The sequence below is a fragment of the Dermacentor andersoni genome, chromosome 9, assembly GCF_023375885.2.
Source record: "Dermacentor andersoni chromosome 9, qqDerAnde1_hic_scaffold, whole genome shotgun sequence".
NCBI lineage: Eukaryota > Metazoa > Arthropoda > Arachnida > Ixodida > Ixodidae > Dermacentor > Dermacentor andersoni.
Window position 1 is genome coordinate 38,462,421 of NC_092822.1, and position 27,219 is coordinate 38,489,639.

Sequence of the window (27,219 nt, forward strand, 5' to 3'; positions counted from 1 at the left end):
GAAAGAAGAAAACGATGGAGCTTTTGTTTTATCCTCACACATTATTTCGATTGTGAAAAACAGCGAAAGGCGGAAAATCCTTCCCACATATTCTCCCAGTTAGGTAGCTAACATTGTTGCGTGTCTACCGTCAATATAAACCTGAACGTATATAATTAGATTTCTGTGCTCATGCACTTGTAGTGCTTCGCCGAAAATGAATTTAACATCGAAATGCACAGCCACGATAGCCTGAAGCCGCACGCATGGACAATAAGAAAAAACGTCTGATTAATAAGTAGTTAATTTGATACACGTTCAACGTTTGTCAAGCTTTACAAGAAAAAAAAGCGTCCAACTTGACGTCTCACGCAGTCGGTCTCACGAGCAGTTTCCAGCCTTCGCTGATAGAGACTCGAATCGTCCGTCAAACGCATTGCGCTTCACGGATAACCAGCCTACCGGAGACGTCGTCCGCGCTGTTCGCGCCGTCTTGTGGCGCACAATTTAACCAGAGAGGTCACCGAGCACACAGTGCTGTAATCAACCACATTATACTTAGCTGCCGGACTGAAGATTCGGCAATGACACAGTCTCTATCGTGGCAGTTCCTTTCTCTTTTTTTTTTTCGACAAGAACGCCAATGTAACAAACATTTCTAAGAAGCTGCGGTTGCACAAAGCGTCACGAAAGTCGCTCACAGCGTTGCCACTGCCGTCTACAGCACCGGCAACATCTTACCGTGCTGCTCTCTAATGTCAATTAAGCTCGCTAATGTCAATTAGCGTCCGCTATTAGCTAGCTTCCTCAGCTGCTCCGATCATCATCGAACGGCGTTCCGCATCACCAAATATCCGTGGCCCTGCCCTCCGCTATCGATGACTATCGATCCGGGTCGGGTTTTACACTGCGCTTGCGCTCTGAGGTGTCAGCAGCTATCCGTCGCGGTGAGGTAGGCCTTGTGGTCTCGAATGTGCGAAGGTTCAAGGTCCCCACGACCAGCGGAGCCGGTGTCGCTCTTGTAATCCTTGTCCGGTGGCTTTTGCCGCTTCCTCCTCCACTTATCGCGGAAGGACGCGCAGTAAATGCCGATCAGTGCCACCAGTGCGACGGCGAGGCCGCACGCCAGCACGACGACACTCAGGGCAAGCGTCGAGCTTCCGCCAGGAGTGTTCCTCTTGACATCTGCGGACGAGTTAAATTACGCGCACAAATTTCAATGGGAACGTCAATTCACTGAGTCCTGCCTACTGTCTAAAGGGAAAACTTCTGAGAAATGATACGGTAGGGTAATGCGAGGATGACGGCTTGAAGGGAGTCGTTCCTAGGCCGTCGAGTACGCCCATACTTCAGCGTCACATCTTAACCATGTGTTACAGGTTGTAATAATGTGCCTTTTGGGGTTGGACTGGCAAATCAACTCGTAGTGTGACAAGTGCGGTGCGTTACGAACGGTGAAACACATGTTTTTCTTTGGGAATGTCCAGGTTTCGGAGACGAGAGAAGTTGTAATTTCAATAGATTGGGCTCTTCGCGGAAACCACTAGATCTAGCAAGAATAATGTGTACTGTGCATTCCCCTCCAAATCAACGTAAAGCTTTAAATTTTCTTTTCTCATTCCTTCAAGGCACTGACTTAACCGACACGCTCTAGCCTATTACCGTCATGTATATCGCCTCTGTCTTACCTGTACGTACCACGATCGTACATTTGCTTGCTTTTTTTCGCCCCTCTCTCCCTAGGGCTTTCCTGTTCCCGATCTTCTTCCCTATGGCGAGTAGCATACGGCGCCTACATATACGCCGACAGAATGCCTTGCATTTTATTCAACTGATTTCTCTCCTTTCTTTAAATGTACGTTGCCCTTCTACTAGTTTCACAGAAGGTGACGTTATTCGCCACGCCTTAGCGCAACGTAGTCTAAATAAAGCATTGCTCTCTGACATCCTTCAATAAAGTGGGAATCAGCTAGTGAGACAGAAAGCAGGTGCGTCAGTCTCCACCGAAGCAATTTGCAACATTTACGATAGAGAGACAAGACAGCTTCGAACGCGCAGTCACGTATCAGGTTTCACGTGTGTGTGTGTGTGTGTGTGTGTGTGTGTGTGTGTGTGTGTGTGTGAGAGAGAGAGAGAGAGAGAGAGAGAGAGAGAGAGAGAGAGAGAGAGAGAGAGAGAGAGAGAGAGAGAGAGAGAGAGAGAGAGAGAGAGAGAGAGAGAGAGAGAGAGAGAGAGAGGCCCCTAAGGTCCTTACAGGAGAAACCCGACGATGCAAAAGAATTCAATCACCCAGCTCACACAGTGTCGTTTTAGAGGTTCGATATGGAGCCCCCTATGCACTACTTCATTATATTGTTGCACACCCTGTAAGAAGCATGCAGGACGAAACGCCACGAGGTCTACGTGTGGTCTCACCTCCTTGACCCATCAGGGTTTGGGCCGGGCCCAGGGTGCGCACGTAGGTCCGAAAGCTCGCCTCCGGAGGCATTCGAACCACGACCAAGTAGTCGGTGGCAGAGCGGAGTCGGTCGACGAGTATTGGACCCAGGTCCGCGCTCCAGAAGCTCCGTTCAGACCGGTTGCCCCTCCTGGTGTCAAGCACTTGAACTAGGAGTGCCTGTTCCTGTTTCAATTTCGTTGACGTCGCCGTCGTGCCGTTGGCGAGAGGCGCGAAGCAGGTCAGCGAGAACGAGCTGTCGGTGTAGTTTCCCACGCTGCACGTCAGAGCAGGCGAGTTCCGACCTGCGAAGACGGCCAGTGGACGCTGTTTCCTTTTTATTTTAGACGACAACCTCCGCGGCTGTTCATAGGTACACCGACTTTTTTTTTCTTCCTTGCGATATTAAGGAGCGTCAGTTCGCGAAATACCTGGGTCTATAAATGATACTGAGGTGAAGCAAGCGAGTTGGTTTCAGCTGAAGTTTGTGGAACCCCGCCGTAACGGGCAGATAGAGAGAGAAAGACCGAGAGAGAGAGAAAGAGAAACGAACAGTATTACAATTCGTAGAATCTACAAATTACTTCAAGAATCAAGCCCTTGCCGCGGTCGAGAACTAACGCACGATATAATATCAGTCCAGGGCATCTCAGTTACAGGCTCGGCCAGCATACCATTACGCAGACCGGACAGAAAATAAAAGATAACACCTTTCACTATTATCTGCCCCCGCTAGCCCAGCATAGTTCCATGTTTATGCATAAAAATAATCTTGCTGCGTGTAAAATTTCCCAAATAAAATTTCAAAAGAAAAAAAACAACGCGTGGAGTGTGCGCGTTGTTTGCATGTTATTTTGCTTGCCTTTCATCCTTTCATTGTGAAAGATGAATTAACTATCATCGCCAGCATGTAATTAGACTAAATTATCCAGTTTTAAAGTCAAGCTTGCATTGTCTGGTAATGCGAAGTTTTATGCAGTGTCTATGTCTGGCGTCTATGTCTGGTAATACAGAGGGATACATATCACCTAACAAAATTTGTTTTGTTCGAAGTTCTCGGAAAAAATATTGCGAAAAGAGACACGAGCAGCTCAAAGCAATGATTTCAAAGAGGAAACCTTTGAATTCTCCAGCAGCTTGAAAAAAAGTTCCCATTTCACCCGAAAGGTGAAGCATTGTTTGCGATAGCAAATTAGTCGACAAGTCGACCAAGTAAGGACAATAGTTTTCTCGGACGTATAAACTTCTAACATGAGCATACTAAGTCAACAAGCGTCGTGTCACGCGCGCAGAAGGAAAGATAACCACGTTTCACCCGATGACCGCGTAAACGGGCTGTCATAACGCTGGAGTGAGGAAGAGCGGCAGCAATAGCGAGCGAATTGACCTTCGTGCTTCCTCTCGCATCAACGCGAACTAAGCCGCGTCAACGCAGCGCACGGCAGACTCCGTGCCCGTCGCAGATGGCTTTCAAGATACAGCGGCCCTGGCGGCCGAACGCGCCCGCCCGGGCTACCTGGAGTAGAACGCCCTCCTCCCCCTGCTTGCCCTTCCCCAAGAGCCTTGCGCGCGACGGAAGACGGCTCGCTTCCTCCCTGCCTTCCTCCCTTTCGTGCGCGAAATTCAGCCGCGATCGCTAGCTCACCATCGCGCGCTTTCCCTCGCGCATGCAGCACATGGCGCGCGGAGGTGCTTTTATCGCCATTGGACTTTTTACCAAACATCACGCCGACGCCGACGATGACGGCATAAATGCGCCTGGAGTGTCCATGTAATTGCTATCGCAATAAAGAAAGAGTGAATTACAAAACATTATTATGGCTCGGGCGCACGTGGTATCGAACGACTGCTTACACACGTACCCTTGTATACGAACTTGAATCGGCAGCGTCTCTTCTGAGTTCCCGCGGCGTTCTCTGCCCAGCATGCTAGCGCCGCATTCAAGAGCGAAGCGTTGGCGATGATCTCCAGGCGGTTCGATGTCGTGAGGAGCGGCAAGCGCGCTTGCTTGCGCCGGGCAGGCGGGCTTCTTCCCGTGGCTTTGGTGCCGTCCGTGGCGTTCTCCGCGAGCCGCCAGAAATAGCGCAGGCCGTCGCTGGGATCAGCTCGCACGCCGCAGGTAACGTTGACGACGGCGTCTTTATCGACGTGCACGATGCGGTCTTCCTCGGAATCGCACCTCGGAGGGTCTGGAAGAAAAGCGAGAACGCCAGCTGGTCAGAGTAGATCGGTGTAGTTTGTCCACATAATATTTCACATTGGCGACGCGCAGTTTTAGTACAATGAACCCGCATCAATCGCATCGGATCAAGTATTGGAATATTAACGTAATGGAATAACGAATATTATGTATACCAGGTAGCTGAAACTGCCAAGTAAACTTTTTTCATCAGCCTTTTTTAACGTCAGGTGCACCTGAAGATGAGAAACAGCGTCAATTGTATGAAGTTGTATCGCTAACTAGGCTTATTTAAAGTTCTTTCAATGAAACAGAAAATTATCAGCACAAAGCTAAACAAAAGAGGCCTGTATAACTTCCGTAAATGCTCCGTAGATTAAAGAAAAATTCGTCCTAGGGTGGGGATTGCACCCGGCGCCAAAGTTTTTCCTGCGCCCCACGATCTAGGAATAACAAGGAAGCTAAGAATGGCTGTGCTAGGCCGGATTGATAGACAACTTGAAACACATGAACATTCGGTCAAAAAAACAAAAACAGTTCTGTGAAAACTCGCAAGGCGAAAGTAGACAACTTGAACAGGATGCGCATACGGGTTAATCGGTGTTGAATAATGTTGCGAGGAGCAGCTATGACTTCACCACTAGTGTGGTAATGCAGAAAGCGTCCGTGAAAGGCAATACTCCCTTGTGTATTCCGCAAAATTGGCCGTAATAGACGATGCGCGTTCGTTTATGACATTCGACGTGCGCTTGTGTGGCGTTATTCAATGAAACACTAGACTTACATGTGCTTGCAGGTTAACACATAAGTGGACGAGAGAAGTTATTTGTGCGTTTAGCACAACTCAATGAAACGAACGCGGCTGCAAACGAAACTATAGTGTAATAGTGCAGTCACTCAGTGTTGCAGTAATGCTGTAATAGTGCAGTAATCAGTGTTGTCACTATCACTTGGCGAATCAACGCAGTAATGTGATTCGATTGACTCCTTAACTGTGAGATCTTTTTTTTTCATTTCTGTCGGTAAATTTCACTCGCTCAGAATCAAGGACGTCGTAATAAATATATTTTGACGCAGAACTGCTGTTCTTGTATTTAACTCATTTTTAATGGTTTTCCCACCAGCTAATGAAATCAGACTGCTCAGTTTGTTCTTAACGCAAGCGGTCGTGATCCATCGAGATAGTTGAGAACGCGCCAGACCGTAGTCAACTATTGGACGAAACGTTACTACCACTAAAAGAGTCACAATGACTCTCTTTCATTCTAAAGCGTAATCAACGCGCCGTCTTCATCTTTACTGCGCTTTGTCTGGTTTCCTCACCACTAACCACAAAGACATCCCCAAATTTGCTACTTTATCGATCAATCGATCGATTGGTTGATCGCGTGATTCGTGGAACTTACTGCGCCGGGTTAACACTGGGACCTCGAAATACGTCCTAGCCGAAGGCTCCAGATTACAAGCTCGGAAACCTGGGCTGCTTCCAACATGAAGCTAAATATAAGTGCGCGAGCTTTTTCTTACGCTTGCCCTCCTCCCCCTATCGTAAAGCGGCATTCACAGACGGCAATCGAACCTCCAACCTCCCGCTCAGCCGCAGAACGCCGTATAGTCACTGGGGCACCGCAGTGTGGGTAACTCTCTGCTTACATCTGACGCGGATGAGAAGCGGCGTGCTCTCGAGGGTGTCTCCGTGGGTGCTGGTGACTCGGCACGAGTAGCTTCCGGAGTGTCGGGGTGTCACCCGCCGGATCACCAAGTAGCGAGACGTCGCCACCGTGTCCTCGTCGAGGTCCGCGCCCACCAGATCCAGCCCGTCGCGACTCCACGCGACGTCGGCGACTCTCCAAGCGACGAGGACGGAGCACTCCATGTACACGTCCAATCCCTCCGCAATGTGGCTGGCGTTGAGACCGGCGCCTAGCTTGACGCTAACTTCCGGCTTGTCTGCGCGAAAAAAGAAAAAAATAAATATTCTAAAATGGTTTGCCGGAACGACAAAGATCTCATCGGCGCAGTCAGGCCTGCTTCGCGCAGCCATCGCCCGCCCGGTCCCGTGACTGTCACGACACCGGTTAGCGTCACGGAGGAGTGCTTCCTCGCTGGATTCACCCATCAACCGAGGCGTCGGTGCCGTTAGGAGCACCGAAAAACTTCGCCGGGGGGGCCTATTTTCTTCTGTATTTTTGTTCCGCTTTGCATTTTTTTACGTGGTCGGTAACTGCATTTTAATCTGTCTATCCCACTCTTTCATCGCTTCCTTCTATACTAAAATACAATGCAATTGCTTATACTATGTCTAGTAGACTTTTCTGCGTAATACGGTTCTTCCGGAAACTACGCTACATTTACATCATATGTTATTCCTTTTGAGTTTGACTAACTTTGTGGTAATCAATCACGCTTTTAACCTGCTGGTGATTCTCGATTGAAAGCGTTCATTTTCAATAAATATCTCTTTTTTTTTCGTTGCCCTTAAATGGGGCCCTGAACCACTTTTTATCGAAGTGGAGAAAGACATCTGAAGTGAAGATAGGCTATTTCAGAACCACTTTGCCGCAAAAAGTACTTCAATGCGCTCACCAGAAGCGGAGTTTTCGGCACTCAAACACGGCCGCAGCTCTGCTCCCCTTCCTCCTCCGATGCCTCGCACTGCGAAGGCTACGGCGGAGACGTCACCGTGGGGCGCAGTTAAAATTTCCGATTTGGTGCCTATGCCGCGCTAAACGTAAGCCAAACGCGGCTGTCCTCAGAGAGCCGCAGTGCGCTTAGCCACTGCACTCGTGGCGGCACCTCGCGGCGGCCGCGGTGTAGCCGAGCGTAGCAACCAATAGCAGCCGCGTATTGGAGTAGGCTTTATGACGAAATAGAGCACACAGAAAAGAGGGAGGAGCATGGGGTTTTTGAAACGAGAGCGTTTTAGAAAAAGGTGACTTCGCGCTCCGCTTGCGAGCTCCACAGACCGCGTACGACAACAGAACTTGGCTGAGATGTTCACAACAGCGTATGCTACCCGCGGACTATGTTATTTCATCAAGCCCGAGGGGTGGTTCCGGGCCCCTTTAAATTTGCACTACCAGGAAGTTCACAGCCAGTCCTGCATTTGATTGTTTTTTGATGCCATTGACTGCTTATGCTGTTTTCGTTAGGGCGTTACGTATTCGTAAACTTCGTGTTTCAATTTCTTTTTAAGCTTAGCACTTTTCGGTAATTGCTATAAGAATGATCCGCGCCATAAATGAAAACTATGCTGTCTACAGTGCCTGCAATAGAATGTTCTCTGCCATATGCGACCAGTTTTATTCAGATCGGTCCGTCGGTTCTCTCATAAAAGCATCTGCAGCTTTTACATGTATTTGAATAGGGCAGTAGGAGTGGGCCCGAGGAAAAACTTCTTAAAGCGTTTTGTTTTGAACGCATGGATCCGAAATCCAAAAAAAAAAGAAAAAAAAAACGTGTCGCGGATTACATATCCGTGCTGTCGCCAGAAGAAGAAAGCAATATATATATTTTTTACTTACTTGACACGTTCACGTCCAAATAGCGACTCAGCACTCCTCGGAGTTCCCTCAAATTGTCGTTGCTCGCCCGACATTCGAGAAGCTTTCCCGCGTGCTTCTGAGTCAACAGGAGAAGTACGCTTGCCGTCACGTTGCCATCGGTGTGAGTGTGACTCAGACGCTCGTCCAGCAGCACTCCGTCCAGAAACCAGGTGATGTTTGCTGCTGGACGACTTCCGGTTGCCTCGCACTCGAAGCTGCGCGGGGCGTAGAAACCGGTAGCCAAATCCGGATCCACATTTCCAGGCCGAGAGGTTCCATGGAAGACGGGCGAGCTACCCTTCCTAGGCTCATGAAATGATGTGGAAGCCCGAGCCGAAGACGTAGCCCCAGTTGCCGAGGGAGCGACTATAGCCCATTCAGAGGTGTCAATGCTCATATGAGGCCCGCTCCAGATGGAAACTTCAGCAGGCGGCACTAGAAGTAGTTGGGGAAGAAGTATGCCTATTTTCACTATTGAAGGGTTTCAGGCGTGCACAAGGTATGATTACCCGAACTAAACCAATTCACTTTGTGCGGGTAGTCCAATAAAGAAATGATAATCAGGTATGGATTCATCGTGTTATAGGTCGGGGGGTCATTCTCGGCGAAGAAACGTATTTATTTTATTTCGTTTACTATGAACACAAAGTGATATGGTAGAACACTGCAATAAAGAGACGCAACTCCGGTTGTAGTCACCATTAATAGGTAGAGAAAGAAACGTGGAATAATAAATGCAACAATATGCATCACATAGGAAACAAAACTTGCGCCCAATTGAAAGCACAGGAGTTGCGCTTTCTGGGAGAACTGATTATGAATGAGGGATTATTCAGGTCATTTTAATTAATAAATTATATAACGGATGAATGGATAAAGGAAGGAACATGCGAATATTATTACTTGAATGAAGTTTTATTTGGCGTATGACGTATATGAGTGCGACGCCACGCGTCAGTAACTGTCTGTAACGTGACCTAACGTGTCTCGAGCAGAAAACATAAAATGAAACGTCATCCGCGCAGTGGAAAATGGCCAGACGATTAGAACGCTTCCCTTTGAAAGGTTGTACGTACTTACGGTACATGTCGATAAGCACCGAGCTTTCTACAGGCAGAGTGACGTCACTGGTCACCACGCAGCTGATGTTCGCGAACAAATCTTCGCGGAATAGAGGGCCGAGGTCGAGATGGTTCGCCCATCCTCCGCTATGCGTCGCAACGGTAGCAGGCGTTGAGCGCAGCGGTTGGCCGTTTCGCCTCCATGCGAGCGTGAGTTTGTGGTCGGCTGCAAATACAAAAAGGGGCGAAAAAGCGTCCAATGTTTTCGCACAAAGCTAGCACGACTGCTGTGGAACCGTCGCGCTGGAATAGCGGTGTTAGGTGGGAGTCGTGTTGTGAAGCAAGCGAGTGTTTTAGTGCCGCCTTTCACACGGCGAGCACCCTTTCGTCCTTGGTGCTACCCTGTGTTTACAAAGACCCAGTTCATCTTTCTTTCTTGCCAGCCTGTCTACAGAATAACTTGGTGCAGAAAGGTGATAGGAGCACTACTCCACTTGTCGAAGATCACCGGACTCTGCAAACACCCGTGGCATGCTAATGTGAAGGCGCAGCTCGTGCGTTTGCTATGTTTCCCCTCCTACTTTCTGTCCCTTTTCATCCTTCTCCAAGTGGAGACTAACCGGTGTGTTAGTGTTAGGGTTCGCAACGGGTGTGTTTCTGATTAGCTTTGCGGCCTTCTTTCTCTCTCCGTCTCTTTTTGCTGTGTCGTCACATCCACAAAACTGTCATGCCACAACGTTCTCTTTTTTTTTCATTCCTCTTAGAAATGCATAGGCATTCGCAATTGCGACGCTCTACCACACGCGACATGTAATAAAGTTGTTTCGCGATGAGAGATTCTGGAGAAAACACAAGCGAGAGTTGGCGAAACGCAGGTAAAAAAATCAAATCTAGACGTGTCATGCGGTGAGCAAGCGATTGCGAAACCAGATGAGGAGTTTTTTTTCGAAATGAGCCAAATCCACAAACCGAAACTGGGTCAGATACAACGGTAATGACAAGAAAAACTAGGCAACTTTCTCACAGAAAAACCGTTGCAACGAAATGGGTCAAATAACGCCAGGCGAACGTGTTCGCAGATCGTATTTCGTATCGAAATTGAGCCAGATCCAGCTGTTGCACGGATCAAAATGAGCCAAATCCATTTGCCCAATAGTAGAGCGCTTTTGGCATGACGTCATTTAGCCATCGCTGCCTCCTTGTCAGTTCCCGCCAAGGAGTTGGTTCCCGCCTGATAGCTCAGAGTGTTTCGTTCGTGTTTTCGCGAGTTCTTCGCTTTTCTGATATCGTTGTTCATGGATTCGGATGGCAATGAAGAGATCGGCGAAAGATCTATCCCTAGACGTCGACGGCGAAGTGAAAAAAAGCCGCATCACCACCGTAAAAGCAAGAATGCGCCGTTGCCAAAATGTAAACACGCGAAAAAGACTCTCAGGTGTGCGCTTGTGACAGAAGCATCCACTAAACGTTTCAAGGAGAAGTTTTACGAACTGTGTAGCGTGGAACAAAAGGCGTTCGTTTTGATGTACTGCACGCCAACAGCCGTAAAACGTAGGAGAGGAAAAGAAGCGGAACCTCGTCGGAGCCTTGCTGTTGTTTACAACGTACGGATAGAAAATGGCCAAGAGATTCGTGTTTGTCGCGATATGTTTTGCGCAGTGCTTGATATTAGTCACAGCACAGTTACTCGCTATATAAAGCACAAGCATGAAAAAGGTGAAGTGAAAGCCGACAGTCGTGGAGGTGACCAGAAGATCAAGCGCTACGGTCGAAAGCGATCAGCTGTTGTGGGTTTCATTAAGCGACTTCGGGCAAGAGAGTCGCACTACAACCGGAAGAAGACAAAAAAGTTATACCTTCCAAGTGAGCTGAAGAGCATCCGAAACCTGTGGCAGATTTACAACCAACAAGCACCCGAAGATGTGAGGGTGAAGTATGGCTTCTTTCACCACATTTTTCGAGCGACGTTCAATCTTTCGTTCAGAACACCGAGGACAGACGTTTGCTCTGTGTGCCTGAAAAATGCGTATGAGATGAAAACTTGTGGAGATGTTTCACAGAAGCAGCGTGTCATAACAGAGCAACGTGTACACAAGTTGAAGTATAAGGCTTTTTATTCCCTGCTGCGTGAGAAGAGGGAAGACTTGAAAACATTCTCATTTGATTGCCAACAAAATCAAGTGCTCCCCAAAGTTCCGGACCAGGAAGCCTACTACAGCCGCCAGCTCTATCAGTACCACCTCTGCGTGGTGGAAAACCAGGCAGATGGATCAATGCCCAAAGAGGCCATCCATTCCTACACATGGAGCGAAGATGAAAGCTCCAAAGGAAGCAACCAAGTAGCCAGTGCGGTACATAATACACTTCGAAGCGCTAACTTCGAAGGAATTAGAGAGGTGCGGTTAGTAGCCGATGGCTGTGCTGGACAAAACAAGAACAGTACTGTGCTTTGCATGCTTCTTTGGTGGCTCCAGAATGAGGCTCCAGCAGGTGTCTCAGTAGTTTCCCTTGTGTTTCCTGTCACAGGACACAGTTTTTTACCCCCAGACAGGGTATTTGGCAGAATTGAAAAAGATGTTAGACGACACGAAGAAATCCTGAATCCACAAAGCTACCAAATGATTTTTTCAAATCACGGCACTGTGTTAGAGCTTGGAAAACATTGGCATGCGTACGACTGGAAGGCCTACTGCACGGCGGTGATGAAGTCGACATCCAGCTTGCCGTTCAAGATAACCGAAACGAAGGTCTTCTACATTCAAAGAAATGCAGCTGGTAGGAGTCCTCAAATTAGAGCAGAGCCTCACTGTAAAGTTTCTGTGTCAAATTTCGTGTCAGTGCTAAAAAGGGGAAGGTCCCTTGCACAAGCACCCATAAGATGTGCACTGTACGCACACCACGTCAACGAAATGAAAGTCAGAGATGTGACCAGCCTTCTTGTGAAGCATTTCGGAAATTCCTGGCAAGACAATGAAGAGCTTGCGTACTTCGTTAGTGTCTTCAGGCGCGCCCAAGGAAATGATCCTGCGGAAGAATTAGAAGAGAGCTGCTTATGCTGCCAAGAAGACGCACCTGCTCTTCAAGTATAGTTCTATTGTTCTTGAAGCACAGCAAAGCCCTGCTGCCAATGTTATTATAGCTTTTCTGTCATTATTACATGATGCCATTCTGGAAAGCCAATTTTAATAAAGTTTTCATAACAATACCGCCTAAAATGCAGTGTTTCAATTCAATACGAGCCAAATCCAGGGTTCTCACCCTAATATTGGGCATATCTGCCGCATAATTTTTCATTACTTGTGGTCGTAAACTTGCCCTAGCCGACATGTAAAGCATATCATATAATAGCTTTGCTAGCGTTGCATTTAGGTCCGGTAACAAATTTTTGCTTTTTTCTCAACTTTTGTTTACGTGGATTTGACCCATTTCGAAAAAAAACTCCTCAGATAGTTTTGTAGGCAGGGAAAATAGCAAACGCTTACTCTGTTTCAAGTCGCAGAGGGTAAGGTAAATGCGAAACTATGCATTCATACCGGCCGGCACTGCACAGGTCAATCGCACGGTGTCGCCTTCAGCGTAAGGTCCTGCTGTCGCAAGCAGCCGGTTACCTTGGGAGTCCTTAATAACCGGCGGCTGCTGAGGAACTGTGTGAGAAAAATAAATTCATCGTAAGTTGTATTACCTGGAAACGAGAATGAGTCTGGTGAAATGGAAGAATACCTGCCTTAATGTCCAAGAGCTACAAAATTTGGGGCGGTACGTTTTTTTTAAAAAGTCCATATATGTTCAGACAGTGTACAGATGCAACACCCTCAGTGCAAAATTTCACATTTGTTAGTCTGCATCGTACGTACATGACGTTCTGTCACATTTGTTACAAAAATATATGTGTCACAAATAGCTCGTAAGAAGACAGACGTTCTTGATACCAAAATTAACACACAATAAAATCTCGCAGTCATTCCCGCTTATCGGTGTTGACGCGGAACCCAGAACGCTGAGAACTCGCGTTGAGCTGATGACTTTAATGGTCATGTAAATATGTGTCGTTCCCTCTAACATGCAAGTGCCCATGTCGTCTCGTATCGTATTATTTGAGGGGTGTTTAAATTAGGCGATTACCAGTTCTGCCTAAGCCTCACGGCGACGGCGACGGTCAGAATTCGGTTGGAGTGTCCATATAGTTGTTATCGCAATAATAACTATGCCGTTTATTGACGGGAGAAAAATATAGGCAACTCTTACTTTTATTACCAACATTTTATGCAATTCAGATTTATTAACAAGATAACTACTGAAGACTTGTTCACTATCAAGCACGTCGCTGCGAAGAGATATCTGCGTAACATTTGCTTCAGGATTCCGGTCCTTATAGTTCAAACGCAGCGAGATCAACATTTATAGCACAGCACTGCTAGGTATTATGTAAATTTTCTGCCAGAAAGAACAAATAATGATATTAAAACAGCCGATGAGGAGCGCCCTCCAATCGAAAATACCTCGGGGGCCGCCCCCCCCCCCCCCCCCCCTTCGCCCCGAGCTCTGAAGCAAGAAGTCTCCTTCGCGTACACGTATTCTTGCGCCACTTATAGAACTGGTACGTGTCGGCGCTTATGCAAATGCGTCGCCGGCAAATTGCCCCGTCTCCAAGTTTGACGACGGTTGGTTGAGTCAACTGCCTTCGAGAGGCACTTCGCGGTAAAGACGTCGGAACGAGGTGGAATATTTCGGCCGCATTACAACGCGATCGAGCAGGAGTGCGCAAAATTTTACCGGGCAATGCAGCTCGTTACTGGTTAGGCACATCTTGATTCAGTTGTGGCTACTGCCTGACAACGAACGCGAAATGGCTGTTAAACGGTATGCAAGTGCTTCTAAAACTCCAAGTAACGGTGAGGAAACTAAGCGTAGAGACTGTTTTTTTAAACTCTAGGTCGCACAACATTTACGCTAGGGCTACATCATCCAAATATATTGCATGAAAAAAAAAACATTGCTTTACATTTCGTGCGAAGCATAATAAAACCATTATTATTGCCACTTACAACTGCTGTGGTTGCTAGGTAACCGCAAACATTTGAACCCATTGACTGGTGAAATAGAGCCGCGAATGACGTCATTCAGGTTTTTTTATTTCGTTTTTTTTAAGAAGCACATGTCACACAACTACCAGATTTGTGTTTTTGTTGCAGAGCAAAAATATACCTTATGGTGTCCTATTTGGTATCATAAGGTCTCCCAACTTAACGTATTGTGTACACGAAGCCTAACTTAAGCTTTGTGCACGCACAGCCTAACTTAAGGTCTCCCATTCAAGGTCAGAAAGCCTCCTAACTTAATCTTTTGTATACACACATCCTGACGTAAGGTCTCCTATTTCTAGACAGTTGTCAGAGTTTCGGTGGCGTAGACGAAACCGAAGAAAGAAGCACTCTCCGCGGCTCTCATTCGAGAGTATAAGCTCAGGAGGCAACACGAAAGGCTTCATCAAAAGGCGTGCACAGCAATCCCGTTCGCCACCCAGTCGAAGAACAGGTGGCTTTCAATGTACGACAACAGCGCGAATTCATCGCCAACAATAGGCCGACGGCTCAGACATGCCTTCGATGAAAAACCGCGGCCAGGAAGTCTCGTTTGCCTAGTGTCCCGGAACAAACAAAGGTCGCTCTCGGTGAAGCGCCGTAACCGCGCGACCAAGGCCAAGGTCCGGAAACCGTGCCTCGCATAACAATGAACGGTCCTCAGTGCATACAAATTGCCTGCAAAAAAAAAAGAAAAAAAGTCCGAACCAGGACGAGTTGGCCCATGCCCGCGGACGTATGACAGTGCAAAACAGAAATAGTCCCGGTAATTCATTCATCTGTCCAGTGTTGACAGTTAACACGTATTTTTGTGCTCCGGAACAATGTCAACACAGGCTGGCACCGCAGTTGGTGTAGTTTATGTGCTCGTTCCGAAGAAGGAAAAAAAAAATCGGCAGTTTACTCATTGCGATAGAAAGAACTCACTGCGTTGTGCTTGAACTTCCCGGCTGGTATTCTGACTCCAGAAGAACTTCAGTTCGGCCTAGTTGGCGTTTGCTGCATATCATATTGACAATAGGACGAGGACAGGGGAAGAGAACACGAAAGGACGACGCCGGACGATCGATGTGATATCCGGTGTTCCGACTATACGCGGTCACGACTAACGCGAACGGGGCTTACGAGGGTGCGCCAGAATTTCCGGAACCTCCAAAAGCCTTAAGAGGAAGCTGGTAGATCGGGCCCAACTCCGACGCGGCCTATTCAAATACACGTAAAACGCCAAAACGCTTTTCTGAGAAAACCTCTGGACCGATTTTAATGAAATGTGTTGCATTTGAGAGAGAAGGTAAATTATAGTGGCTGTTGGAAGCGGAATATCGATTTAGGGCTTGAATTTTCTTTAAAGAATATTCAAAAATTCGAAAGTCCGAAAAATATAGGAGCATGAGGTTTACACATTGATAGCTCTGCATCGAGAGCATATATCGCGGTTCTGCAAACGGCATCCGCTAGATTATTCAAAATGGACAAATTCGATAGGTCAATTTACATATTACGTGAATTCGTTACGTTGTGTACAAGGGTTCTGCAGAAGCTGTATTTCCATATTACTAAACTGACATATATTTGACATATTGACATGTGTGACATATCAATTTTGTGCGCTTTAAATGTGCTGTAAGATGCAATGCACATAATTGTCATATCATTTGTCTTTGCTGAGTTATGGAGTTAAAAACTTAATAGTTTAGCTTTCAGAAAGTTCGCGTTGTTTGAAAATTTTTAAAGAAAAAATTGACAATCTAAAGCGACAATTGAAAACAAGAAGTCTTTAGAATTTAAGTTTTTCTTTTAAATGCAACAAACCTCGTAAAATTTGGTGCAGTGGTTGCCGAGAGAAACGAATTTTCCTTTTACATGTATTTGAATAGGAGCACTCGAGCTAAAGCTTCCTCCTAAAGCGCAATCATTTCCACGTTCTTATAGGCATAATATCACACAAATAAAGTGGCATTGAATCACAAGAACAAACAGGCCTATCAAAGTAAAACGAATGGAAAGAAAACGATTACAACAGATCTAACTCACTTGTTAATTGGAATTTACATTAGGCGACACGTTCTCGAATCATTTCATATAAACGCTACGCAAACAGACAAGTGACACTCTTAATTTCGTCTTATTCTAGGGTTGCTAGAGAGGAGAATTCTTCGAATATAATCGAATTGTAATCTTTGTGAGAAACGACCCACGAATAACGAATTCAATAATGAAGGTTCTATCATTTCTGAAGCAGCATCAAATATGCAGTTTGTGCTGGAGTCTGTTTGGTAAGTAAAAAAGAAAACAGAAAAACAGATCAGGCGTCTATAGATTAAGATGTGCACGTAATACCGTTTCCAATTAGACGCCCGAGTAATTGACGCGTTTCTTGATGACAACGAGCTGCCTTCAATTGAGTAAGGCGAACGTTTGGGCTATAGTCCGGTGAGACAGGTCTTACCGCACTGTTGTTTTTGTTTCTTATCTCTCTGTACGTTTAGCCTTCCGCTACTTTCAATTATCTTAAGCCCCACGGTATTGACAGCAATGAAAAGAAAAGAAGGGAACACCACCTTAAGAGACGCATGAACACCGTTGTATTGAAGAAGCAAAATGTGACATCATACAGCGTCACACAATGTTTTAAACGAATGCAAACGTAGTGAGACTGACCAGAGAATAAATTTTAACACATTCCTGCATAGGATGATTAAAAGCGAGCAGTTTTTATTGAATGACTAGAAATTATTCAGCAGAAGTCCGCAGCGCCGTGCGATCATTCAAGAATAGATGGCCATGTACCGCAACCGCAAGTATTCTGCATGTGGAATAGCTTGGAACTGTCCTTCACGTCCAAGATGTTTTGTTTAGTTTTGTCGTTTTACTTGCCAAAACCAAGATAGCATAATCATCATAAGCCTATTTTATGTTCGCTGCAGGCCGACGGCCTCTCCCTGCGATCACCAATTACCCCTGTCCTGCGCCAACCGATTCAGACTAGTGCCTGCGGATTTTTTCAATTTCATCACCCCACCAAGTCTCGTGCCGTCCTCGACTGCGCTTCCCTTCTATTGGCACTCGTTCTGTAACCCTAATATATATATGATATATTATGATTATATATCATAATATATCATATATATTATAATATATATCATAATATATATACATATATTAAATATATCATAAATATTATATCATAAATATATACATAATATATATCATAATATATCATATATATTATGATTATATATCATAATATATCATAATATATGGGCTGAATACACAAAAATGCAAAATAATCTCCTTCACACGCAAGCAAAACATTTCCAACTACTGCTACACCATTAACAATTACCAACTGTCGCAGGCATCATCTTATAAGTACCTTGGTATTCATTTCACACCCAACCTCTCCGGGTCTCATCATATTACCACCATATGCGCAAAAGCTTCAAAATCTTTAGGATATTTACGTCGAAATTTACATAACTGTCCCACTCACGTTCGTCATCTAGCTTATCAGACCTTCGTTCGCCCACAGCTTGAATTCGCCGCATCTATCTGGTCCCCCTACCAAAATTATTTAATTAACATGCTTGAAGCGGTTCAGAATAGGGCAGCCCGCTTCATTCCACGCAATTATGACAACCATAACAGCATAACGCAAATTAAGCTCAATCTTTCACTTGAACCCCTTATTGCTCGTCGCGACATTGCCCTTTTATGCCTTTTTCACAAATACGCATACAGCAACAGACCATGCCCACTTCACCTTGATGCTCCTTCCATTACATCACGTCGGTTGCATAATCACTTAAGTTTCACGCGATTATATGGGTCAACTCACACCTTCAACTCATCTGCTCTTCCTCGTGCCATGCGTTTGTGGAATGGTCTTCCAGACAACATCGCATCCGAACCAAACCACGATCATTTCCGTCAACTCCTGCACTCTTTCTTTTCGCAATAGAAACTTGCCACTAGTATTTCCAATTTTCTTTTACTTCCGGTGCCATGTTCTGTATACCACCCATGTATTTATTTATTTGTTATTTTGACAGCTTTAAGACCAAAGACATCCGTCATTTTTTGTAACACTGCACGCGTTTTTTTTTTTTTTTCAGTATCCCACTTTGTGCCCGACTGCATTCCTTATATTGATAAATGTTTTTACTGTGCACGCCATTAGTTCCTGCGTTTTTATCATGCCCTACCATTGTGCGTATTTTAAACCCTGTCAACTGTTCATGCGCCTGGTTTCCGCATATTTGTCAGTCTATCTTTGGTTGTAGTTTCTTTTCTTGTTACTGTTGTCATTGTAATCGGTATACATTATAGTTCTTGTATCCAGTTTTGTGATATGTATAATGCCAGGCAATATTTTTTTTCCCTCTCTTCGTGTTATCCTTTTTCCCGCCCAACCTTGTATTTGCCGTCATACCACATTATCATCGATTCCTCTCCTTTATGTTGAACTGCTAATTTGAGCCGTACGTTGTACACTGACAAGTTACTTTGTACTTTTTATTACCCCCCTTACTCAATGCCCTGTCAAGAGGCCTGTAAGGTATGCTCAATAAATAAATAAATAAATATATTGAGATATGATTACGAGGAACGCCATAGTGTTGGAATCCACGTTAAGTTAGACCACCTCTATGTTCTTCAATGCGCATTCAACGCACGGTACTCGAACACTTATGCGTTTCGACCGTATCTAAATGCAGCCGCAGCGGCCGGGATTTGATCCCGCGCCTTCGGGTTTTCTTTTTCTTTTTAGCAACCCAATGCCAAAACCACTAAGCAACCACGGCGGGTTCAATGGTTCTGCCTCCCTCGTGATTTCAGTAGGTGATTCGCCCCCTAACACGCACACGAAAGAAACGAATATTCGTCTGCTCCAAAATAGGCGAGTTTTGGAATAAAATACATCTCGAAAAGCAGGGGCGATTCGACTCGCATTTAGGAACGTCTGCGCACCGCTACTTGTTCCCGTAGTGCTTTACGCCGTCTGCTTAAACGGAAACGCACGTTCACACGAACCTCCTGGTACGCCACGTGAATGCACCGACGGCTCGTATAGACTAACGCGACGTTTTCTCCAGTAGTGCAGGTACTGTAGTGCAGAGGGCAAAAGACTACTGATACAGAGAAGTACGAAATACCGGGTTGCACTTGTACCACTATACAGCGCCAATGTACACCACGCGGCCAATCAATCAAGTCCTTTACTGGAAAGAACTACGAACGTTGTTTCGAGTAGCGCTTGAAACGAATCGAACAGCCAGTTCACTTACTTTCGAGGCTCCTAAATTGTGCCCGTTTTTTTCGGTTGAACGTGTCAGGTATCTTAAGTTAATGTTGCACCAAAGCCTGGAAAAGACAGGAAACATGATAGATGGTCGAAAGCAACACAGTCCTTTAAATTTATAACTAGCACAAGCGCACTCGAAAAAGTGAGCCTCAAGGTTTTCGCTTAGTAAAAGTTAATTTTGAGTTCAGCGACGGTAATATTGCGTTGCGAGCCAGTTTATCTGGGCCAGAAAATTACATTCAATAATGAAACTTTCGCATTGGGAGTAGGTTTGCATTGCTCTAAATCAAAATTTGGAGCAGGCTGATGCTTTTTAGAGTGGAGCGTGATAGAATTCAAAGATCCCTGTCTGCTTCTCACGCTTCCCGGCAACTGGAGCGTATGCAACCGTAATGTCCAGCGGGAAACGCTGGCGGGGTAGGCTATGCACGAAGACGAGCTTTCTGGTAGAGACGCGACATCTTGCGCGGGCCCCGGATGCAAGGAGGAGGACACAATCTGAGTGCAAGGTGCAAATGCTGTCCTCTTGACTAGATGCATTGTGCAACGGCGTAACAAGGGACAGGTTAACGACACGAAGAAAAAAAAAATGTGTGCAGCTTGCACCGATGGTGCAAGGCTGGAGTCAAGAGTGGAGGTTGTGACCACCTATCTTTTACGTGGCTTGCCTAAGTTGTTTGTAGGTTTTGCGAGGGTGTGCTAGTTGTTGCTAAGTTGTTCGTAGGCTTGGCTAAGTCGTTTCTAGGTTTTGCGAGATGATGGTAGGCTTGGCTAAGTCGTTTATAGCTTTTGCGAGGTTATGCTAGGTTTTGTTAAGTTGTCTCGGCGGGTTTGACGCTGGAAGTTTTCGAGCAGTCGCAGGCCGGGATCGCTTTCTCGGCGACCTTGATCGTTCGGGCGCCGACTCTCGCGTTCCCTAGACTGAAACTCGGGATCCTCGACTCGGCGTCGCATCTTCTCTGCCGCAGCTTCGGCGCGGTGTTCCGGATCAGCTCGGCGGCGATGCATCGCTTCTCGTTTGGCAGTACGTCGCTCTTCCTGGTAAGCCGCTTCATCTTCGGGCGTCCGGACTTTTTTCGGTCTTTCCATGGCAGCAGCAAGTACGCACGGAGTAGAGGAGGTGTGAAAGGTGTGTCGCCGCGCCGGCTGTTCAGAGCTTTTACTCGCTTGTGACGTCACGACTCCGCCCTACGCGCGTGGGGTGCGAGGAGGTTACGTGGCTCGGCGCTCTCGCAGGTGGTTGCTAGGCAACGCGAGGCGGCGCACGGCTGGGCTGAGTTTTCTGGTAACGCTTCACGGCGGAACTAAAGCTTGAACAGCTCCGCTGTTAAAACTGAAACAACGTCACGCAGGAGCGCCAGAAACATTTCATTGCCGTTAGGGCATGTGCCTTATGTGCAGAATACGAAATACGGGAAATTTCAGAGATGCAGCCCGGACACAAAGATAAAGATACAAAGAATTAATCCCTACAGCTCACATTCCTCGCCCACACGTGCACTTAAAACGTTTTTCTTTCTGCTTTTTTAGGATGCCCTGTGTTCAAAATTGTGTTTTTTTTTCCTTTTTCAGATACAGCGATTGATGGCGTGCATTTCGAACGCCTTAAATTCTCTTCCCGCCCGATCAAAAGATCGGGTGATAACCTTAGCATCGCTCCTTGTTAAGCTTATTGGCAGCGTGCCTACAGCCAGCATGGGATCCCGTCTCAGCTTTAAGCGCTAATGCTTTCGTTGTTTTCTTTCGTTCAAGTTGAATCTTTTTCTGCTTTTTTTTTCGCCGTACGAAACTAGGGACGCGACGTGAACTCAGCGAATGTGGCTAAAGTTCCGGTACAGTTGCTATAGCAATGCAACTTTCTTTCTTTCTTTCTTTCTTTCTTTCTTTCTTTCTTTCTTTCTTTCTTTCTTTCTTTCTTTCTTTCTTTCTTTCTCTCTTTCTTTCTTTCTTTCTTTCTTTCTTTCTTTTGTCGTATCCGTAACATGCCGGCTAGTAATAAGAACCGACTTAAAAGCCGTTGTGTTCACGTGGTGTGCTTGGGTCTCGAGGGGAGATATCTACCAGGACACCCCGCGTATAAGGTGAGCGAAAGGAAGGAATAACGCACTTTAGTGGCATTCAGTATGAAAGCGGATCATGGGACGTGGGACAAGCCAAGGAGACACGGAAGGAGCGACGGAAGCGGAAGATTCTTTGAAAAGTGGCCACCGAGTACACGAGGCCGCAGCGCCTGCCGTCAAGCCGAGTTACGGATGACGTCGAAAGGCGGAGCGCTTACCGAACCCGCAAGGCGGCAAACTATATAAAGGGAGATCCATGCCTCCCCGCAATAAACTCGGGAACCGGGTCGGCCCGTCCGCGCTCTCCCGCGGAGATCTAATTATGTGCTAAATCTTGAGATGCAGCGCTCGCTCAAGATCGACGCATCGCAAAGGGATCGAGTTCCCGAAATCACAGTTTGCACGAGCGGCTTAGAAACGCGCACTTGGTTTACGCGAGTACGTTACACAGAGGCCGCCACAACGAGCTGCTCCTTTCTAAGTGTCAGACGCACCTCTATTGCAAGTTCGTATCATCCGGGCAGTGAAAGCACTTTTGTGCTCGCTCAGAACGAGTGGTTTGCGCGAGCGGCTTTAGCTTAAGTATTGTCCGTGCACGTATATACTCCTTCGCTCTCTCCCTTCTCTCTCTTCCCCTTCTCCCTTCCTCAAGCGTAGGGTAGCCAACCAGACTGTTGACTGATTAACATCCCTGCCTTCCTACACCCCTCCCTCTCTCTCTCTCTTTCTCTCTCAGGTAATCATACGGAATACTGCGCTTCGGGGCCTAATAGACCAGCGAGCGGCTGATACCTTCGGTCCAGCGATACCCAAGCGAGGAAAACGCTGCGTCATGTATACCAGTAACAAGGTGGAACGAGTGAAAAAAACGAAAGAATGTATTGTAGGTATCATCGTAGATGAAAAGACCAAACGTAGTTTTCGATCTCTAGCGTCTGAGATTGCCCATAGCATACGAATGGGACCGTTATTGCGTCTTCTATGTATTATTAAGGCGAAAGCCTTGGATGGCTCACGGGTCGAAAAATTGACCGCCCGGCGTTATGGCACCAAAATTCAATGGCATCAAAATTAGTGGTCGAACCCGACGACCTTTGGTTGTAACTAGGGCGGAGCTAACAAAAGCACAGTTAATTAAAATTTAGGTTTTTACTAAGTTTTTAAGAAAGCGCGAGGAAGGAGTCCTGCTGCAGTACACGGCCTCGTAAATAACTCATTGTTATGCTGGCAATACGTTGTGTTGCTATACTCATTGAACGCTAAACGCATTAACATCGACAGTCATCGTGGGATGTGGTTCTGCCCAACCGTTTTTTATTTCGCCCTCCCCCCTCCCCCATTGAAATGCACCTGCCATGGCCGGGATCGAACCCGGGACCTCGAGCTTAGAAGCACAATGCTACAAAGCCACTGGGCTAACGTGGGTGGGTTCTTAGGACTTTTTTTTTGTTAAGGAGACATGACTCTGCAACTCATCGGCTTCAATTTAAACATTACGACTTCCATGTGCCATAAATTCATTAATTAAAACAGGAGCTAGCATAATTAGTTACTAAGCGAATTTACTCTCAAAGTTTTTCTTGCTGGTAATTTTCGCTAAGCCACGTAGCTTACCTGCGAAAACGGCAGGAGCCAATGTATGAGTTGTTATGTTAATCATTTTTTTATAGAGAGAGAGAAGGGAAGATGGAAAGGCAGGGAGGTTAACCAGACTGAGTCCAGTTTGCTACCCTACACGTGGGGAGGGGAATGGGGAGTGAAAGAGGGAGAGAGAGAACTTAGGTGTAGGATGTCTATAGTTTACGACGTGGCAATTATGAACAGCTGGTGTCACAAATCAACGAAACCTGCCATTGCGCTTCTGAAAGAGGACATGATATCATATTTCAGTGGCTGCCGGGACATTGTGGCATCGTTGGTAATCACCTCGCCGATGACGCTGCCCGACGTGCCCAGGTTGGCTCACCGACACTCCTTATACCTTTATCCAGAGTCGACGCTGCAAGAGAGCTTCGCAGTCTCGCTCGGACAATCACGTTAGGTTGCTGGCATACACCACAGAACTCTAAGTGTCGTTTACACAGCCTCGACCCATCACTGAAACTTGCATTACCAGCGAACCTTCCACGACGTGACGCAACACTGCTGTGTCGGCTGTGGGTAGGAGTAGCATTCCCCAACTCCTACAGCTATCGTATTGGAATGGCGGACTCACCAATGTGCGCTAAGTGCAAGTGTGAAGAGACCATCAGTCACCTTCTGTGCCACTGTTCTCGCTTCGATAATCAACGCGAGACTCTCCAGTGTGCCTTAAATAGACTGGATGACAGGCCATTTACGGAAGCGAAGATCTTGGGGGCCTGGCCTCACAGTTCATTGGCCCAGAAAGCAGTTCGAGCGCTTTTTCGCTACCTGAGGGCAACAGACTTGAGTGCCCGATTATAGACATTTTTTTATAGTTTCGCACAATAAGAAAGACCTGGTCTCACTTATTCCTCGTGGCTGCAGTGATTGCTCCCAACATCTCCTGGTTCGCTCACGCCAGAAGATGTGCCACGTGCACAAAATGAGATAATGATGTGAATATTACAAATGCAGTGAAATCCTTAAGGTCATGCCTAGATATATGCCCTTAAAGACAAAGAGAAGAAAAAAGAGAAAGATCACAAGCTGTTTTCATTACCTGAAACGTGCCACATTCCTACCTGAAATGGGGTACCAAAGTTTCCTTTTTTCCAAAAATGAAGCAGCTAACATGCCTTAAAGTAAACGAGCAAGCAGCGATTAGAATTTTTAAAAAGTTAGCGTAAACAAAACGAACTATAAACGAAAAAAATATAGGTAGAGAAACTGTATTGCGCCCGTAAATGCAGACGTTAACATCAGTTCTTCACTACGCTCGATGGCCCTGGTGATTTTTTGTTCTGTTTCTCTTCAGTGAAGCTCACTCTAGGTCGTTTACAAAAACGGCTCTTGTGGTCCTCAGCCTTAGCCAAATGCGAAAGTTATAATGAGCTGCTGCAGCATGCCAGCTACGTACTCCAGGAGGAAGTCGACTTTGCCTTTGCCGTAACGAGCTGCACCAGCACCCTTAATGATATCGCAGGTTTGTATTCGCACGCATCATCATGTGTTCTTGAGACTGTGAAAGTCGGCTTTGCTTTCGCGATTACACTATCACGTTTTCTAACTTTTGCTTTGGTACTCAACTACGAGGGCGTATTTGATAAATACCGTGTTTTTAAAGTTCAAGTGAACTTAAAAAAAAATCTGCTATGGCATATATCACAAACCTACTGCTTGAGCTGAATTAGATGGACAGCAAGACATTACTTGCGAAGGAATAAGAAAAAGCACCTTAGACTAATTAACAATTTTTTTAATTAACGAAATAACCAACTACGTTAACGCACGTACTCCAATTTGTGAATTAAAGCCACTGATCTCACACGGCGCATTCACGCTTGGAGTGAATATTGAAACTAGCATCGGTTTTGCGATAAGCGCTGTTGAACTTGCGGCAAAAGTGCACCTTTGTTCCCCATAACGTTTTTGACAATACGACTATTTATGCGGTTAAGCTAAAAAAATAACCAGAACAGTAACGCATTTCGTTGCATTCTTTGGGCACGCGGGTCTTGAAACTGACACCATCATCTGAATTAGCTGCAATGATTCTCTTCGCGAACTCAGCGGCTACAATGCGCAAATTACAATATGCGCAGTGATGTAACTTGTTTAAAATGCGCTTATCGAAATCTTGGTATTCAGTCGATTCCGAATTTCGACTTTTCGTGAGACTATGGTGCCCGCCTTTTAGAGTATAGTTTGGCTCAACAAGTGGAAATGTGCTACACGCAACGGGAGAATCTTCGAAATTCTGACGCGCCATGGTTGCTTAATCGTTATAAGGTGTTGGGTTGCTATGCACGAGCTCACGGGATCGAATCCCGGCCACGGCGGCCGCATTTCGAAGGGGGCACGATGCGAAAAAATACTCGTGTGCTTAGATTTAGGTGCGCGTTAAAGAACACCAGGTGGTCGAAATTATTCCGGAGTCCGCCACTACGGTGTGCCTCATAATGAGATTGTGGTTTTGGCACGTAAAACTTCATAATTTAATTTCTTTTTTTCTTCGGAATTCTGTTAGCGATATAGAGTTGTCGCTTAGTGGGGCGAACAAGGAATTCGGCAGCTTGAACGGGGCCCTGACGAAGACGGGGCCCCCCATGTAGAAAAGTTGGCCTCAAATAGATTTCCCTTGTTAATTAACTCACCACGGTAACTCGTTGATCAATCTATAAATGAATTAATTATTTATTTATTCGCTTACTTGATTCATTGATTGGTTGATTGATTCATTCATTGAGTTATTTATTTTTTTACCATACATGCGATGCAACTCAATTGCTATGACGTTACGCTTGTAAGCTCGAAGTCGCGGTTTCCCTCCCGACCACGGCGGCCGCATTCCGACGGGGACGCAGAGAAGAAAAAATATATTGCTCGTATACTGTGCATTGCATGCAGGTTAAGAACCCCAGCTGGTAAAAACTAGCCCGAAGTCCCCACTGCGGTGTGGCTCATAATCATATCGTGGTTTTGCCTGTGTGATAGGTTAGGCATTAATTGAATTGTTACCTTCTTGCTAATAACTTCAACTATCCATCCACCTCTTTCGTACAAGTTAATCTTGTTTATTATTATTATTATTATTATTATTATTATTATTATTATTATTATTAACCAAACATGACGGTAGTAATGCTGGAGACGAATGCAGACATTTGCGGTTACCGGACTAGGCCTCTGGCACCCCGGTATACATTCACCAGTAAACGGCATTGGATAAAAAATTCCACATACGAACAAAAAAAAAGAAAGAAAGATTGGCTAACAGTTCGTAAGGAGGATTTAACGCACCCTAGTAACAAGGCAATAGTCGCCAGAAAAGAGCAACATAATATGCACGTGGAATAGAATAACGCTTAGTGCCACAAGAACATCTTAGACCACTGACAGAACGCTACATCGAACATCTTAAAAGGGGCCATTATTTCCTTTGGCGTGGTACGCCAAGACAATGACCACGCCCGTCTAACTACACAGCAACAGTGGTGACCCAAACGAGCACAGCTCCAGAACTCTTTCGAGATGTCGCTGTGAAATTTTGAACCGCGCCTTACAAGCAAAAGAAATATACACGTATATATATATAGAAGGAGAAAAAAAGTAAAATCAACCAAGCGCAAGAGGTTTTGAAAATGAAACGAAGCGAGAAACTCTACGAAAATCCCGGGATCGCACATTTCCCTGTCAGTTTGCTAGACATCCTGGTCGTCCCAGAGGAAGAAAAACCAAAAGATCCGCTTTTCCCTGTCGGCACTTTTCGAGTGACAAAAGTACGTTCGTATCTTTAAGCCGATTGCTCTCACGGCGCGAGGCACCGCGTCTCTGAAAAATACAGCCCAGTAGGAAACTGCTTCGTCCTCAAGCTCAAAAATATAGACGAAAAAAAAAAGCCATCGATGGGCGCAAAGGCCCGGCGGACACGTTTTCCGCCTAAAGTGAG

General features: G+C 46.0%; 1 protein-coding gene across 1 annotated transcript in view; it reads right to left on the minus strand.

The window, feature by feature from the left end:
* Positions 1-583: 583 nt before the first annotated feature.
* The window catches only part of LOC126527699 (basement membrane-specific heparan sulfate proteoglycan core protein-like), a 45,081-nt gene continuing 18,445 nt past the window's right edge, over positions 584-27,219 (minus strand). The window contains exons 3-9 of the mRNA XM_050175566.3: positions 12,735-12,845; positions 9,221-9,427; positions 8,120-8,575; positions 6,249-6,545; positions 4,279-4,605; positions 2,395-2,721; positions 584-1,164 (exon numbers count right to left, since the gene is read on the minus strand). Coding sequence (XP_050031523.2) covers positions 908-1,164; positions 2,395-2,721; positions 4,279-4,605; positions 6,249-6,545; positions 8,120-8,575; positions 9,221-9,427; positions 12,735-12,845 — 1,982 coding nt within the window. The 3' untranslated portion in view covers positions 584-907. The remainder of the gene's footprint in view (positions 1,165-2,394; positions 2,722-4,278; positions 4,606-6,248; positions 6,546-8,119; positions 8,576-9,220; positions 9,428-12,734; positions 12,846-27,219) is intronic.